The sequence below is a fragment of the Dicentrarchus labrax genome, unplaced genomic scaffold (assembly GCF_905237075.1).
Source record: "Dicentrarchus labrax unplaced genomic scaffold, dlabrax2021, whole genome shotgun sequence".
In the NCBI taxonomy this organism is placed as follows: Eukaryota; Metazoa; Chordata; class Actinopteri; family Moronidae; genus Dicentrarchus; species Dicentrarchus labrax.
Genome location: NW_026136710.1, coordinates 23,386,046 through 23,404,051, shown reverse-complemented (window position 1 = coordinate 23,404,051; position 18,006 = coordinate 23,386,046). Strand labels below are relative to the sequence as shown.

Sequence of the window (18,006 nt, the reverse complement as noted above, 5' to 3'; positions counted from 1 at the left end):
GTGGTCGAAAGACTAGAAAGGCGCTATGTAAGTACAGTCCATTTACCATTTACGCTAGTGCTGGAATGCAACACAGGACGTGTCTTTGCAAGAAAAGCATGACATAACCATGACCCGAATCGCGTTTTTTATGCTTCAGTTCCACATTCTTCTCAAATCTTACTACCAAAACTACAGTGATTGTGTATTGGTTTGTGAGTGCTGCCAAAATGCCGGTGACTAACACTCAAGGACTGAATCTGCTCCTGCTGCTGCTGCTGCTGCTGCTGCTATGCTAACGTGCAGAGATAACCAAAAGTAATTACAAGTTATCCTAAGTGGACATACACTGATCATCCTGGTGATCACAATGTTCTGCAGCCCCATACCAAACAAACTGTCTCCGGTTCTTTTCCTTCCTTGGACCACTTTTGATAGGTACTGACCACTGCAGACCGGAGACACCCCACAAGAGCTGCAGGTTTGGAGTCCTGACCCAGTCTTCTAGCCATCACAATTTGGCCCTCGTCAAAGTCGCTCAAAATCCTTTTAACCTTTTAACAAATCAACAAAATGTTCACTTGCTACCTAATATAACCCACCCACTTACAGGTGTCATGAATATAATGTTCTATTTCTGCCAATAGATCCTCCTACATGTTACTACTGACTGGGAACCATGTGAATCTGTACCAAAATGTGTGCCATTCCATCTAGTTTAATGTTGAAATATTTCACAGAATAAGTAAACCTGCTGGTGGAAGGCCTCGGGGGTATACTACTTTTTTAAGGTTATTACACTGCATACTGCCTAAAATCTGTGAGGACACATATTATAAAATGAGCTTTACAGTAGCTGCTCACCACTGGAAGACGCTGCACTTCTCTAGCATCTTGACACCATGTGGGTGGGCTGACAGGGCGCCCAGGAAGAGGAAGTAATGCTGGCTGAGTGTGGTTAGCAGCCCACTGCCCTGCAGACTGCGGTCAGGTTTGAGCCCGGCAGAGGAGAACAGACACTGGACAATGTCCCTTACCAGGTCTTCCAGGTATGCCTGGCCTTCCTAACACACAAAGACAAAGTGGATTAGGAGATGGGGGTAACAGGGGGGCAGGTTCATTTACTCAAACATCCCCCACGACTGCTGGGGAACACTCTTCATCTTCAGGTGAGTGTAGATGAATTATGCAATATTGTTTCATACTTTCTCTGTTAGATTTTCTTAGTTAGTTAGTGCTGATAGTTACAGAGGGCTGTTTCCCCTCACCTCTTCAGACGCCAGGAGGAACTCTACAAACTGACAGCCAACAACAGTGAGCTGTCTGGCCTTGGGATGCTCCAGCTCCAGGCTGCCATACAGCTTACTGCTGGGTTTGTAGAAGAAAAGCAGCCTTCGCACAAACCTGTAAAGGAAAAAAAACAACCCACACAAACATATAAACAAGATTTGTGACAGGCTGCTTGTCAGTGTGCTAAAAATCCAGTGAGAGCTAAGAGAACGTGTGGGGGCAGATATACTTACTTGTGCATTTGTTCATCCTTATTGCTACGCAAACTGACATTTGGCCACTAAAGACAAGAATAAAACACAAATTAGAGGATGAGATCAATAAAAGCATCTTACATTCCACAGCAATACCAGCTGAACAACTGCAACAGGAAGAAATTATCACCCACCCAAGCCTACAATGGTAAAAATGCACTACATGATGAAAGCAGAAATCTTTTAGACCTTTAAAATGGTTCCAATAAGACACCAGTTCCAGTCCAGGTTCTCCTTGTGGTTAAAGATGTGGCTGTCTCTCATGTTGGTCACCAGAGCCTCTTCAGTTTCCTGCAGGACAAACACAGCTGCCTTTGCTTACACTTACGTAACTAACGCTATACAACATGCAAGATTTGACAGTTGTGTTTTCTGTATTTGGTAGCATTTTGTGTAATGTAATAATTTAATACTTAACAATAATTAAAGTAGTGAAACATCTAAAAATGAGAACACATAAACGCTGCTCTTCAGGGATACCTTTGTATCTTCCTACCTTAACTGCCAGTCGTAAGATACCATTTCTTAACTGTAAAAGTAGTGAAACATCTAAAGATACACTGCAGGAGTATGTGATTTTGTGTGTACCTTAACAATGAAAATGTCTCTCTGAGGTCTAAAGTGCTGCTCTCGACAATAGTGTGACCCCCCCGATGTGCGGAGGATGTGGTCCAAGTAGAGACTGTAAGGTTTGGCGCCTCGCTTCTTCTTCTCATGAAAACACTTCAGGTAGTTGACCGAAGCACTTGCTCGTCTGCAAAAAGCATTCATTTCACTGGCAATTCTCTTGATAATTGTTTAATGTAACACTTTGTGCCACCCCTTTTTGCTGTGTCTTTCTCAATCTCAACTTTCCTTTCTTGTACTTAGATAAGCTATGTGCTTGTCTATGTTGAAAAGACAACCACACTGAAGATGGTTTTGAAGTGGAAACACTAGCTAACTAACTAGCGTTTTGCTAACATTAGCTATCAGATGTAACTAACTAGCTAACAATTAATGTAGATTAGCTAGATAATGATTGATGACGATTAGCTAGTTAGTTAGCTAGCGTCTAATGTCCCAACATTAACTAAATTAAGACGTGACTATATGTCGCTTTTATCTTTTAACTATCTTTAAGATGTGGTTGTATTTTCAACATAGATTAGCCTACCACATATCATATCTGAGTACAAGAAAGGAAGAAGTTGACCAAAGCTTGCTCAACTGCTATTGGGGCACAGTGCAAAAAGGGGCGGGACTTAGGAGGGGGTAATTGACATCCTCTTAACTAAACCTGTCCCATCTGTATCACGCCTGGGGGGAGGTACTCACAGTCTCTTCTCAGGAGCGATATCAAAGGAAGCGGCCATGTTCATGAGGGTGGGTAAGCAGTGCAGGTGGTGGCTGTGGCTGTGAGGGAGGATGGTGTTGGCCTGTAAAAGGAAAATCAGAGTTACACAAAAAAGTAATCCGAGGAATCTTCTGTTCTGATCAGCGAATGGGAGCACAGGTGGCAGGTTACCATATGGAGAAGTTCTCCCACCAAGATGGTAGCCCGTATAGATAGGGCATCATCGCTGCTCGTGATCACCTCGACCAGACCCTGTGGAGGTCAGATACAGTGGTCAGATACAGTGTGATACCAACACCGACAGGAGGCTAAAACCACAAATAAAGTCTGTGTGGTAAACGATTGTACCTCTAGTAGACCACTTTTGATGAAGGCAGAAAGCACTAGAGCCAGGTAGTTGTCCATCAGGTCCGGCCTGGAACAGAGCAAAGATTCCACTTTAATTGTCAATATAATATCATCTTTCAGCACCCATAATGAGATAATATTAGTGCAGTGTTTACCTTGAACATGATCGATGTGGGAGCATTGTTTTTGCCTCGGAAGCCACAAATCCATCAGACAACCTCCAGCTGTCCTGAAACCTACTGGGGTCTAAACAGTGAATAGTTTCAATATAGCTCCTGATACGACAACAGACATATCCCAAAAACAGGAATTGATAAGTGATGTCACTATACCCACCTACACTAATAAGTGCTTCATTGAAGTCTGCAGTGGCTACAGGTATGACAAGCTGGAAGATGTCATACAACACCTCCAACAATCCTTTCTGTGGGGGAAAGACATGATTTCAGTCAACATGACGTGTGTGGTTTTATTGAAATATTTATTCGCTCTTTCAGCTTGGTTTGATTTGTTGTGCACCATTCTGTGGTGTCCAACTCATAAGGGCTTACAAGACACTAAAGCAACATCAGCCAAGATGGCCACATGACAAATCATAATATATAGTTCCACAAATTCATACGATTCAATTTCCATGACTAAAATGTCTTATAATGTTGGATACTATACTCAACCAATGTGGGTTTTTCCATGGCCGATCCCAATATGTAGAGAACAGGGCTGCTGATGGCCAATATATAATGCCGATATCAAAACAAAGAAAAACCAACCATTTCACTACCTTCCCAAAACTCACAAGCGGGTCTCATTGGTCTATCACTATTGGATACAGTGCTCTCATGCATTTTTTATAAATCTTGCTAGAACAAAAACCACCTTAAAGAGCCCACTCAACATTTGACCTTCAGACAGCCAAAACAAATCAAGGTTCTTCAACTGGATTTTTTTATACAGTTCCTTAAGTCACTGTACACGGGCCAGTGAAGCAGACAATGAAATTCATCCTCAAGAACCAAGATCACAGAGAACATATAAACGCTGCTCTTCAGGGATACCTTTGTATTTTCCTACCTTACCTGCTAGTCGGACAGGGGCTTCTGCCCTCTCCTTAAATTAAATATTATATACAGTTCTGTGTAGTAATCTTCCATGATTTGAACATAGTTTCTTAGCTTTGGTTTACACCAAATCTCTTTCCAATGTTCCTTGTGGATCTGTAGTAGTTTTTAGGGCCCGAGCAGCAACTGCTGCTCAAATACTGTCAATACTTTTCTTCCTTCTAAAAGCTCACATTTCATGTTAAGCTCATAATTATAAATGCAACATTTCAAAATACTTCAAAACTTCTAAATGGCTTACTCATCATGAAACAAAACTATATTACTGAGAATGTTGCAAATACCAAATGCATTTAAAAAGAATTCCCACCATTACTGATCTCATTTCATACTAAGGACTTTATTCATGGATCTGATGATATAACTTGTAACTAAATAAAAGCCAGCTTTATATGAACACTAATATTATTCTCAGTCTAACAGGTAACACAAAGAGAACCAGAATAAGCTGAACTAGTGTGGTGACACAAAGCGATGCTGGTGGGCACCAAGCCTTTAGCTGGTGGGTGAAGGTTGTGTCCTCTCACAAAGCAAACACAATGTGACTGTTACATTATGCTGATCACCTACCCGCACTTCCATATTTGGTATACAGAGTAAGCCAATAAGAGACTGGATGCCAGAGTTGCCTGACTTGCAGAGGTTAATGATGCCTGTAAGGTGAATGGGGCAGAGAGTGGAGTTAGCCAGAGAGACACAGTAGGTGTTCTCTAAACACTGCGTGTGATTTACAGAACAGTCACAGTTAATCCCAAAATCAAAAACACAAATTTTATCCTTTTCCTATCCTCCTTTTATTTCCTTTTTTCTGTACAGGTATTTATCCATCCAGAATGTTTTGGTGCCAGTTGCTTGAGTTGTGAGTTTTAGAGATATCAGCCATAGATATGTCTGCCTTCCTATAATGGAACCAAATGGAACAGCTTATGGTGCTCAAAGTGCCAAAAAAATTGAAAAAACAGCAAGGTCTGTGCATTATCTTGAGTAACTGGGTCATGATTTCTGAGAAAGAAAGAGAAAGAGACATTGCTGTTGAATTTTTCAAATGGATTTTTTTGGTGCTTTGAGCACCACAAACCGAGTGCCATCTGGTTCCATTATATTGGAGAGAATGCTGATATCTCCAAAACTCCAACTGCTCCTTTAAGGAGGCATTCAGAGATCAAAACAATGTACAAATTTGGTTAAAACGAAAATGACTGTAAATTACACCACTTACCTGACCAGGAGCGAAATGAGGCAACTATAGACATTTTAGTAGCCATGAATCGAGCCTCCCTATCCTCCCTGAAGACAAAGAAATACAAATATTTAACAATAACAGAACAATCCTACAAGGTTTATGTTACATGCTTCAACAGACTTTGTGGAACTCACTTGAGCTGGCCCTCTGCTATGTCAGGACTGTGTCTGTAGTGGAAGTCTGTGTATGGGGCCAGGATTTGCTAAGAGAGACAGATTTTATGAATAACATCATACGCTCTTTAAGAGTTGTTGTATAAGAAACACTTTCAGTTGGATATGTGTCAGTACCTCCAGTTCAACGTCAGAGCGGACGTATTGCCTGGTGTGAGGGTGGTTGAGGAGGTGCAGGATGGTGGTGATGAGAGCTTCATTGATGCGACTCAGCTGACAGTCGGTCACGCTCTTTAGAATGGTGCTGAGACCGCCTCGCTGCGCCACCACAACAGGGTTCTTCAAGGCTGCAGAATAAAGGGGCCACACAGAGTTCTGCCAACACTGTTACACTGCTGACGTCACAGTGTGAGTGTGTACGTGTGTGTGTGTGTGTGTGTGTGTGTGTGTGTGTGTGTGTGCAGCTTGTTGTTACTCACAGAGCTCACAGATTATGGCAATGCAGGCCCGCACCATGCGATCTCGTTCATGCAGCCCGTCGTTGCCCACGGCAATGAGGGAGTTGGTGACAGAGGAGGGGAAGAGCAGCGCGTTCACAGTGATCATCTGTACGAGGCAGCAGCACAAACACAGTGCAGTCAGTTTTTAGCCATGCTAGCGGCTCTAGGGATGGCAGCTTTCTAACAAATCTAAAATGTATCAAATCAAATAAAAAATATACACAGCAGGCCTATATCTCAGCATTTTGTCTAATTCTGAGGAAAACTAAATTAAATTGTTTGCTTAGATATTATGTATGATTGTTAAAAAATAAAAAATACACAATACAGACCTAGAATAAAAAGTTCCTAAAACCATTGGAAAACTCATCTCTGAATATTTACAAGAAAGAATCTGCTCAAAATTCATCCAAACTGCTCATTTTACACAATGGTGTTCCCAATTTGGGTTCATTTTACAGTTCATCTGTTGTTATGTCCATCAGGGGTCGTCAGTTTACTCATTCATAGATAAGGGGTTCATTTTTATGATTTCAAGGATTATTAAGTCATATCAATCACTCTATCTCCTGGTGTTAATGTAGCAGCAAACCTACAATTATCGATCGTCCTAAACATAATGTTCTCTAATTTTGACCTTCATGAATACAGTGGATTATGGATTATCGGTAAATCTACAGGCACTGGGTTCATGCAGCAGCTTCGTTTCTGATGGTAAGCAGCAGCTGCGCAACTATGTGAGCACACTATAGAGCTGATAGAAGGGGTATTGGCTGATCTCACCTTGCGTGCCAGTCTGAGAGCCTGTGTTCTTTCAATCTCATTACTTTGCTGGATATCAATGCACCTGGTACAGAATCAAAGGGACAGGTTTATTAAAACAGAATGCCAACTGTTATACACAGCCTCTTTCAACCATTCACTCACCTTGCAATCAGATAGTCCACCTGCAGTCCAAGCACTTTCTCTAGTACGCTGCTGTCTCTGATCAGGTAACGTAGAGCCCGTAATCCAGCTGCACGCACTTCCTTGGCCTCGTTCAACAACGCTAACCGCAGACTTGGGAGACAAAAACCAGAGAAAAGCCATAATCAAGAACACTGCAGCAAAGGAAATGTGCAGTGGCCAACATGTCCAAATGCTTACCAAATAATCATCTCCTCATATGTAAAGCCAAGCTTCTCCTCTGAGTGTCCAACGCTGCAGAGAAGCTGTGGGGTAACGAAATACAGACAAAAAATGGTCACAACTGATTGTGTGACCCACCAGCAGGGTCTCCTGATGTGAATGCCACATTGGTACAAATAAAGCTATCTGGATGTTAATGTGTTAATGTGCACATTTACTCAAGTACTGTACGATTTTGAGTTACTTGTGATTTTCTGCTTCTTTTTACTTCTACTCCGCAACAACTCAGAATAACACTGTAGTTTTTACACCACTATGTGTACAGTACAGATATAGTTAATAACTTTAGAGATTTTATAAACTTAAAGTTAAAGTCATATATAAAATCTGATGCATAGCTACATATTTAACTGCCCAGCACTAATACCACTGTTACTACTGTATCTCAATATCAAGTGGACAGATTTATATTTGTGGTGGACAGAAGAGGGTATCAGATGGTTATAGGACTCCCTGACTCTTTGTAAAAGTCACTGTGAGGTCAAACCTTCCCTTCATCAACACTTTGGCCAGTAACAAGGTATTTGAAAACAGATGGATTTGGTACTAATGGATCATCCCTTCTATTTTGGGCAATTCATGAGCGCTGCTCATCAATTGCCAGCTCCACTACAGTGTAAACTTTGGCAGCCACTTTACATGTAGTCTTGCTCTATAGACAAAATATTTTTCTAAAAGTTGACTAAAATGTAATTACTTTTTACCCATGGGTTGGGCCGACAGGTCAAGTGACAAAGCAGCATTCTGAGTTATAATAACTTTTTCACTTTCTCTCAAACACACACAGAGTGCTGCTATGCATTCAAACATGTGCATCCAGTGGTCAGCTCAGCTGGATGCTGCTTAAAGCGCCTCCAAATTGATTAAATCCTCTAACTTTGGATTCTATTCTTTTTCTGAACAGCAGCCACACACTAGGCTTAAAAAAAGACAGTAAGCTAATAGACTAGTGGTTCCCAACCTTTTTCCTCAAGGGACCCCTTTTCTATCATTTAGTAAATTGACTAAGTGACATATTTTATGGGTGTTTCATATTATATTCAAACTGTACAATGAACCCAAACAGTCAACTGTAGGAAGTTTGTGTGAATCTTGAGCAGATTATTTCCTGTTTAGGGACGTTTTTATACAATTCTCTGTCTGTATTGTGTATTTTTAACAATCATACACATTATTTTTTGCCATTCAGTGTTTTCTTGTCCCTGATACTTGGCCATTGTTCTAATAGACAATTTACTTTCCATTTACTTTTCTTCACAGAAGTCAATCAAATGCTGAGATATAGGCCCACTGTTTTCTAGAACGCCTTAAAATCAAGAAGGCCAGGTTGGGAACTACTGCTATAGACCTACTGTACACATTTAGTTAAACTTCACTAAGATGTGATTGTTTGTGAGACAGAGAGAGCGAGAGAAAGAGAGAAAGAGAAAGAGAGAAAGAGAGAAAGAGAAAGAGAGAGAGAGAGACATGTCTTTAGTGAAGTGGTACTTTTGTTGGTATTCAACAATAGAACATGTTTGGAACAATTGGGTGTTTATTGAGCCTTGATTTTCCCAATGCTGTGGGTGGGTACATCCCCTTGGAGAGCACCATGCCGCTCAGTCCTGACAACTGTGCAACTATAATGCATAAAGTTGGCGGTTTGAGGGTTTGGTCTCTTAACTATTGGAGGAAAATATGCATTTTTGAAATGCCCACCACTGACATTTTTGCTACATCTTGTATTGTTAATGAAAACAATACAAACATTTTATCATAGTTTACTAGATGTATTTTTAGCTTGAAAGCATCTCGTCTTAGACAAGGAAAAAACGGGATTAACACTGCTCCACTATCAAGGTACAAGATATCATATAATGTTACAGGCAGGTACGCATGGTATTTACTGATCACATTCAATCTCCCTTAAGAAAACGAAATGTAATGACCTCGTAGCCCTCCCATTCGCAACACACTCAGGTGCTGCAAGTGTGGCTTCACTGTTTTCTTTACAAACCTTCACAAAGTTGTTCAGGTGACCAAGCTTGCGCATGTTGGAGACTCCTTGCCGCTTTGCAACGTTCTGAAGGATTTCACGAAGGTTCTCTGCAGGATCTGAAATCAGTGAAGGGTGATACGGACCCTAATGTAACACAGTTTCAAATACTACATATTCATGTGAACAGAAAAGAATTCCTTTCATGTAAGTGTTACCATAATGCGTCAAACAGAAACAATGAGCACATTAAACACAGTGGGGGTAAATACTGGTACCCACACCAAGAGAACTATTTGTCTGATGTATGCAATTCCACTGCTTCCGTTCTGTTGTGAAAGAATCCATTACTGAAATAATCTGTTAAAGTGTAATAAAGCTTAAGCTCAAGCTAGGGCTGCAAGCAAATACTATTATTTCAGTTCACTTAGTCTAAAAAAACAACAAAAAACAGTCAAAAATGTCCTTTACAATTTCAATTTCCAAAAGTCCAAGGCAACGTGTTCACATTGCTTGTTCTGTCTGACCAACAGTCCAAAACCCCAAAGATACTCAGCTAACCTGCACAAAAGACAAATTCTACCAATCGAGAAGCTCGAATTACAGAATGTTTTGTAGAAAAATGACAATCAATTATAACTGGTGCGGATGCATTTTCTGTCAACTGACCATCACAGCTCTAAAATAAAACAGTTGGAACTGTATGACTTTGAGTTAATGTATTGAGAACAGCATTTAGAACTTATTTTCTGTCACACTGACTGATCCATGATTGTAATGAAATGAAGTAAGTCAGTGATGATAATCAGGGGTTAAATTGGGCTGGGGCTGTCTGGGGCTCAGTCCTGGCACATAGGCCTATGCTCCTCTATGTCTTCTTAATTTCACACATCTTCAACACTGTATATATTTTTTACTTTTGCCTTGTTCTTGATAATTCAAACAATGACTAAAACACTACATCTTCGTAGCTGTAGAGCACATAAGCTTAAATGAAGTGAAGTTTCCCCTTAAAGCAACCTACCCACTTGTCTGTCAGAAAAATAGTTTTAATAACAGAATGTAAAATGCTCTGATATTCTGCTTAGATCATTTTTTTATTTTACAAACTGTACTGTAACTTTACCGCAAGACAGTTTGCGGCAGGTTGCTCCAATATTTGATACGGATCATTGACATATACATTATAAAGATGGACGACAAAAAATTAAAAAGTACATATAATAGTATACATAAAATAAGTACATACATTTCTCCCAAAGATAGTTTCTGTAATTTTCCGTAGTTATTTCCTGTAGTGTTCCTTTTTCTGATCAGTTTGGTTTATTTGAAGCTAAAAGGGGGTTTTTACATCATGATTGACAGCAGAGCCCTGCTTGATACCGCAGCTCCAACCTCAATCTTTTTTTTCCACTTTTGGCATCCTATTTTCAGCCTGAGTGAAATTATTCAGCACAGTCGGAAGTGTTCCTCTGATTAAATAGGGAGACCACATCTCTGTAATGAGGACACTGTCATATCTATAACTGTGCTTGCACAACTTTAATGTTTGCATTTTGTTATAGACAGAGGCCCAAAAACACTGACACAAGTGTAGTGTCAAAATCAATCACAAGAGCCTCTTCAGAAAGATATTACAGAGCACAACTGTTATCTTTTAAAGGACCAGTGTGTAACACTGAGAAGGATCTATTGTCAGAAATGGAATATAATATTCATAGGTATAGAATAGAAATTGTTGTGTTTTATTACCTAGAATGAGCTTTTTGATCTACAGAGGCAGAGTCCGCCATGTTAAACCGCCATGTTTCTACAGTAGCCCAGAACGGACAAACCAAACAGTGGCTCCAGATAGGGGCGTTTAAATGTTTCACATCTTTAACGGCCACCGTAGTTTCTCATTCGTGCTTGGAAGGTGATGGTGAAGCGAGGGAGTTCTAAAAGTACAACACTAGATGCCACTGAACCCTTCACACTGGACATTTAAAATGGCTGTATTAGAAGAATGGCAGGCTTATACCAACAGCCTACTTCCTCACCAGCCAGAATAGTGTGTGTGTGTGTGTGTGTGTGTGTGTGTGTGTGTGTGTGTGTGTGTGTGTGTGTGTGTCAGAGTTCAACTTGAGAATGTTCTAAGCAGCGTTTCCGCAGGCTCAAGAGCCACGTCATTATGTCACTGTACGCATTTATATGTTTCCAACATTAGTTAATGTTACCAAGGTTAGCTGGCTCACTAGCTAGCCGTTGGTCAGCTAACATTACCCAAGCAAGTATAGCTAGTAGTAAGATTAACATTACTTTCGACAATTCTTAACATTGCTGTGAAAAATGAGTAGCTGCTTGGGTAATGTTAGCTGACCAACAGCTAGGTAGCTAGTCACCAAGCTCAAAGTGACGTTCATAGTGACCCAAGCGGGCCCCAACTGTTTTATAATGGTAAAGATCATGATTTTACTTAGGTACTTTTTCTTTACATCACTGGTACCTGCGTTTTTAAAGCTTTATAATGTTTTATATAAAAAGTCCCCAAATTAGTGCCATTTACATGATATAACAAAAGCTCTGTATCTAATAACACATGTTTATCTTTCCAAGGCATGGAATTGTCAATCTCAGGCCATTTTATCTATTTTGTGCAAAGTTTCTAACAGGACTGAGCTTTTAGCATCTTTTAGCAAATACAGGAAATGTAGCCACATGGCATTAGTGCTAATAGTATGAGAACAATTAGCACCTTAAAGGGGTTCAGCAAAACCTTTTTTTTAAGTTTTGAAAATGAAGTTAAACAAAACGTTACATACAGAAAGCTATCCAAACTTTAAATGAATCTCCCTGTACAACATTTTGGTTATCTATATGATTTCTGTCTGTGTCCCCTGGCATTGTCTGTTCATGTGACGTCTGTGTTTACCTGCTGTTTGTTAATTAAAAATGAATAAAAAGTTACTTTTGGTCTTCCTGTGACCTTCAGAAGACTCAAATGATGCTGTTATGAGTTTGCATAACATATGAAGGATGAAGGAAAGAGTCACAATAATCCAAAAAATTTGATTTGTTTTACAGATTCTATTATATTTGATGGTGAAGTGTAGAGTTAGAGTGGAGACAAGCTAAAATCCTATTTCTTTACAATGTACTTGATAATACAATGTATTATACAGATAGTTGTATGTATATTTATGCACATAAAGGCTCTACGGAAGCAAACATATTTGGACTTAGTAGAGATATTAGAGATTATTATCTTGAGATACTAAGTCAATATTTTGAGAAAGTTTCTCATTATATTGAATTACAGAATCGGGGTTTTTCCGTCACATTGGCGGAATGGCCCATCTGCATGCAGAGAAGTTCTGAGTGGACCGGAAGTGCTGTTTCTTTTTAGCTAGTTTTTCTAGCTTGACGGTGATGACTGAGTTGGGTAAACACGCAGGCAAAACATGCGGGAGGCACAGACAGTACAAGTCAAACAATTTAACACTTATTTTTAGCATGACATCCCCCACAAAAACATATGCGCCCAGAAAACACCGCGACACGGCGGCGAGGTAAGCGGGAAGTCGGTGACAGTGATGCTAATTGGATGCTGAGTCGTAAATGTGTGCGCCGCTCCCGGAGCTCAGACCTACCTCTGCAAAGATCCAGCGGTACGTTCTCCTCCCCGCTGTCATTCCGACCTGTCGGCACAAACACAAAGTTCTGAGTGAGCTGAGCTGGTGGCCGACCCGACACGACCTTAGAGCCGCCGGTGTCAGAAGTGGTGATGGGAGTGTGGTCAAGCCCGTGTGAACGGAACTCTGTCTCACCTCGCACCCGACTGCTCCGTGACGGGCGGCCTAGGATGCTGCTGACCGCCATCTTTACAGAAGCCGCACTGAGTGGACCCAGCGCGTGATACTATCGCGAGAATCTACTTCCTATCATCCTCCTGCGCCTCATCTTCATCAGCACTCTGCCACTGAGGACTTTCACTGCCTTGGGAATAACTTGGGAGCCCCGGTGTAATGGCACATGAACCAAAAACATACTAGACACTCAGATTTCACACATTCATTTAACTTTACATCAGCTTATACGACAACAACAAAAACAAAAACAAAACAAAACAAAACTAGACATTTAACACTCAAATGAAGTTTATTTATATAGCCTAGCACATGTAAAATAATCAGAGTTGACTAAATTTCTGTGAATGGCCGTCTGTAAAAAAGGCAAATGACACCAATAAATGACAATGAAAGAAACTATATATAAATATAAGACAATAACAAATATGTGTGCAAATGTAAAACAGACAGAACAACACTTATAAGAACAATATAAAATAAAGATTAAAAATACTAGAACACACTAAGAGCAATCAACAATCAAACAAAATGTATGCAACAGTTTGCATCAATCCTTTTGAGTTATGGAAACTTCTAATGAAATGATGTTCAACAAATGTACTACACTGAGTTAGAGGAATCCTCTAGGTATTTTTAATTAGCCCTTACTTGGTTAATTAAAAATTAATTGGTTGCATAAGTTTTTAAGTTAATAATAAAGGGTTTATTAAATCAATCAATTAGACGTTTTATCAACCATGCATTTATTTAAGTGAAATTATTAATATTAATATTATAAGGAGAGAGTTGATTGACAAACTCTGAAATGTACTTCTGGACACTGAAGTATATTGTGTGTACACCTGACTATGCCATACTTGGGATATTAGAAATATTGAGGAGTCCACATTAAAGGCACAGTATGCAAGATTTTTACCTTCACCCAAGGGGTTCCTTTAAAAAAATCACACATTTGTTCCTATGGCAGAAAACTGCCACCTTCACAAAAACTGCTGTAAAAATCTTATAAATCAATATTTTTTTCTACTTTAAATGAGTCAATCCTTTAGAACTATTCCAGCTTGAAATATACATATCAAATAAGTATCATATTTTGGGTATTTTAACCCTTTCAAGGCCAATGTGTTTACACAACTCTGCTGTTGTGAAAGTCTCAGAGTTCGTTTGAGACCAGTTATTTTTCCATTTTTTAAGGCCATTTTGCTGCTGCTTCATCAATTTCATCTTCAGATGAGTCAGGGCTAGACACCAGATCATCTGTCTCTACCTCTGAGGCCTCCTCCGTGGAGGAAGTCCTCGGAGGAGGATAAGGAGCCATCTTCGCTCTCGGACTCCATGATTATTTCAAGCGCCTCCTGTGTGCTGTAATGCCTTGCCATCTCTAAAATGACTACTCCCTCACTACTGCTCATACTTATAACCATGGCTGCAGTGCACCTGCATCAACAGCCTGAACGAGAACCAAAACAAAGTCTCACACACACACACACACACACACACACACACACACACACATAACATCATCAATAGCAATACACACTTATTTCAGTAGCAAGGCACCCTTGCAGAAAACAGTAAAAAGTGTGAAATGTGGCTGCATGCTTTGAATGGGAAAAAGTAATGCCATGTGGTGGACTAATATAAAAAATAAAAATTGAAAGCTTGTAGATCAGAATGAAATCTTAACATAAAGGAATACATTAGTTTATGTTAAGATAAACATGGGATCAAAAATGGCGTTTTGAATTGTTTTCAATGCAGCAGTTTTCTGCCGTAGGACCTTATGTGTGAGTTTGTGCATAGCTTAGCCATTTTAGGCTAATTTAAGGAACTAAGACCAGAATTCTAAACTAAATGCAAAATGAATAACCTTTGGCAAGTTTGAGCTTCATTCATTGAACACACGCCAAAAAAGCATGAAAATAAAAAACGGAATGGTAGAAAAATGTACCCAGGAACCCCTAAGGGTCGAAGTCATTTCCATGGTAAACAAACTCGTAGTATAGCGAATCATCCCAATAGCAAAGCAGGAGAGGGACGCCGCTGGCAGAACCAGCAATGCAAGTCTGAAAGGTGGCGTCCCGCCAAATCCCGCGAGAATCACAAATTGCTTTACAGCGTGACGTCACATACATCAGCGACATAAGAAGCAGCCTCAATGGAAGACACTAGCAGGCATTCACTCAGACGTTACCTGGTCAGTAGACATCTTCGGAGTCTATCTTTGCCTGTTCGATGTCCGACGCTTCCATCCTACTGAACATGTACCGGTATACAGGGGGGAGGGGATCAGGCCGTGAGTGCAGAGACGCAGAGCTGTATATAGAGACGGCTCTGGTGAGTGGTATTTACGACAGTTAACGTTAAATACAAGTACTCCGCAGCGACTCTAGGGGGAGCTGTTTGACAAAACCAGAAAACTGCATAGTATGCCTTTAACCCAGTGCAGGACTAGCCATTGACTGAACCAGCATCTCAAAGCAGCTTTATGTTTTAATGCTAATGTGCAATAACAAGAGAAAAATTAAAAAATAAAAATATCTAAGAATATATTGTTTAATTTAATTTTCAATTCAATTCAATTCAATTTTATTTGTATAGCGCCAATTCATAACTGAAGTTATCTCAGGACACTTTTCAAATAGAGCAGGTGTAGACCGAACTCTTTATAACATTATTTACAGAGACCCAACAGTACCACCATGAGCAAGAACTTGGCGACAAGGGCAAGGAAAAACTGCCTGTTAAAAGGCAGAAACCTAGGACAGACCCTTCGGCTCTAGGTGGGTGGTCGTCTGTCTCGACCAGTTGGGGTGAGAGAGAGAGAGAGAGAGAGAGAGAGAGGGAGACAGACAGAGACAGACAGAGAGACAAACAGACAGACAGGTGCACAGCAACAACAGTATTGGCAATGGCAATCAAGCAGGACCATGGCAGGAGGCTCCACCAGGATCCATGAGAACCTGCGAGACGAGAAAGCACAAGAACTCCGGGGAAGAAGTGAAGTTAGTAACATGCATTAATGGGACATGAATGAGTGCAGAAAGAGAGAGGAAGAGAGGAGCTCAGTGCACCATGGGAAATCCCCCGATAGTCTAGGCCTATAGCAGCATAACTAAGGGATGGTTCAGGACTCACCTGATCCAGCCCTAACTATAAGCTTTATCAAAGAGGAATGTCTTAAGCCTACTCTTGAATGTGGAGAGGGTGTCTGCCTCCCGAACCACAACTGGAAGCTGGTTCCACAGGAGAGGAGCTTGGTAACTGAAGGCTCTGGCTCCTGTTCTACTTTTAGAGACTGTTTTGGAATTTACACGTCTTACATGTCTTTTTCATTCTGTCTGATGTGTATTCAGTGTGCATTTCAGCAATGTAGGAAGGAGCTAGGCCATTCATAGATTTAAAAACAATAAGAAGTATAAATCAATTATTTGTGTTAAGAGAAGGTAAAACAGGAGTAATTTATTCAAACCTTTTTGGTTGTAGTTAATACTCTGACTGCAGCATTCTGAATAAGCTGGGGTTTATTTAACACCTGCTTTGTTAGTCCAGTGAAAAACACATTACAGTAATCTAATGTAATAATAATCTATAAAGAACTGTATGGACCAGCTTCTCAGAGTTGATAAGAGCTGATACAGCACAGTCTTAGAGTTATCAGATATGTGTTCTGGAAGTTAATATCAGCATTTACAATCACACCCATGCTTTTGGCAAGCTTACAACAAACAGGGGAGGAAGAGTGAATCTGGTGCCTGAAAGCCTTGGGACCTGACAGGAACTCTGTTTTGTGCTCATTGGGGACAAAAGTATAGTGTTACAGAGTTTTTGCAGAGGGATTGTTTTCTGACACTATATATGACTGACTGAACTGTTCATCATGTCCTGTGGGGAGAACTGTTCTGGTTGTTTTTTATTGTACAGTGCTCTGTAGCGCCTACCAGAGGGGAAGAGTTGGAACAGGTTGTGTCCAGGGTGTGATGGGTCTGCAGGGATTTTCCCTGCTCGTTTCCTGACTCTGGAGACCTGCTGGAGGATAAACCACAGTTCGACCTGGCAACCCAAAAGTTATCCTAATGAATGGCTTATGAATGATTTATAACACATTGGTAAAATGTTAAAAAAAAAGCAATTAGTTTAGGTTTACAAAGTCTCTATCCGTTAATGCCAAAAATCCACTGGCTTTATTGTATTATTCAAATTCAAATGCAGAAGCCCAGTTTGTGTTTTTATTTGCTGGCTTCAGTAAGAAAAGAAAACATTTTTCAATCCCACTTGCATATTTATTTATTTATGTCCAAATAATTGCATTTTATTTTTATTTTATCTAAAGTTATTTTTTTGGCCTTTATTTGACAGAGACAGCTGAAGACAGACAGGAAAGGTGGGTAGAGAGAGAGGGGATGACACGCAAAAGCTAGCACCTTTCCATTTTCTGTTAGGAAGCTGTAGACTCATGACAGGCTGGAATTTGAGCAACCTGCACAAACAAAATAACTCACCATGATGAAGAACTGCAAAATTCAACAGGAAACGACAGAAAAAATAAAAGAATTCACTAAACTACACACTCTGCCTAGTGTGTTATTTGATACGGTGGGTGGGGGGGAACGTTTTTAAGTGCATTGATCAAAGTGCATCCTTTTTTCCTTGCATCTATATATATAATTTATATAATATATATTATATATACATTTTGTAATTAATTCAACCTGCAGTTGCCCTTTAAGTGGTTTTACACTAGGGGTGTAAAATAATACAGAAAAATATCGTATTATAGCGATAATTTCTTTTGTGATATTATATTGGTTCTC

The 18,006-nt window shown here is 40.1% G+C and overlaps 1 protein-coding gene and 1 long non-coding RNA gene across 3 annotated transcripts in view; one reads left to right on the top strand and one right to left on the bottom strand.

Annotated features, from left to right (window-relative positions):
* The window catches only part of LOC127370299 (rapamycin-insensitive companion of mTOR-like), a 38,425-nt gene extending 25,192 nt beyond the window's left edge, over positions 1-13,233 (bottom strand). For both annotated transcript variants that reach the window (XR_007886188.1, XM_051412248.1), the window contains exons 1-21: positions 13,151-13,233; positions 12,974-13,021; positions 9,366-9,463; positions 7,328-7,392; positions 7,109-7,240; positions 6,965-7,028; positions 6,161-6,287; positions 5,859-6,028; positions 5,703-5,770; positions 5,545-5,612; positions 4,896-4,978; positions 3,544-3,631; positions 3,363-3,453; positions 3,208-3,274; positions 3,031-3,111; positions 2,841-2,941; positions 2,112-2,277; positions 1,713-1,814; positions 1,503-1,549; positions 1,248-1,383; positions 844-1,043 (exon numbers count right to left, since the gene is read on the bottom strand). Coding sequence is in view for 1 of the 2 variants with exons in the window: in XM_051412248.1 (XP_051268208.1) it covers positions 844-1,043; positions 1,248-1,383; positions 1,503-1,549; positions 1,713-1,814; positions 2,112-2,277; positions 2,841-2,941; positions 3,031-3,111; positions 3,208-3,274; positions 3,363-3,453; positions 3,544-3,631; positions 4,896-4,978; positions 5,545-5,612; positions 5,703-5,770; positions 5,859-6,028; positions 6,161-6,287; positions 6,965-7,028; positions 7,109-7,240; positions 7,328-7,392; positions 9,366-9,463; positions 12,974-13,021; positions 13,151-13,202 (2,054 nt within the window). In the remaining variant the exon portion in view is untranslated. The remainder of the gene's footprint in view (positions 1-843; positions 1,044-1,247; positions 1,384-1,502; positions 1,550-1,712; positions 1,815-2,111; positions 2,278-2,840; positions 2,942-3,030; positions 3,112-3,207; positions 3,275-3,362; positions 3,454-3,543; positions 3,632-4,895; positions 4,979-5,544; positions 5,613-5,702; positions 5,771-5,858; positions 6,029-6,160; positions 6,288-6,964; positions 7,029-7,108; positions 7,241-7,327; positions 7,393-9,365; positions 9,464-12,973; positions 13,022-13,150) is intronic.
* The window catches only part of LOC127370390 (uncharacterized), a 180,326-nt gene that overhangs the window by 137,449 nt on the left and 24,871 nt on the right, over positions 1-18,006 (top strand). The window lies entirely within an intron of this gene.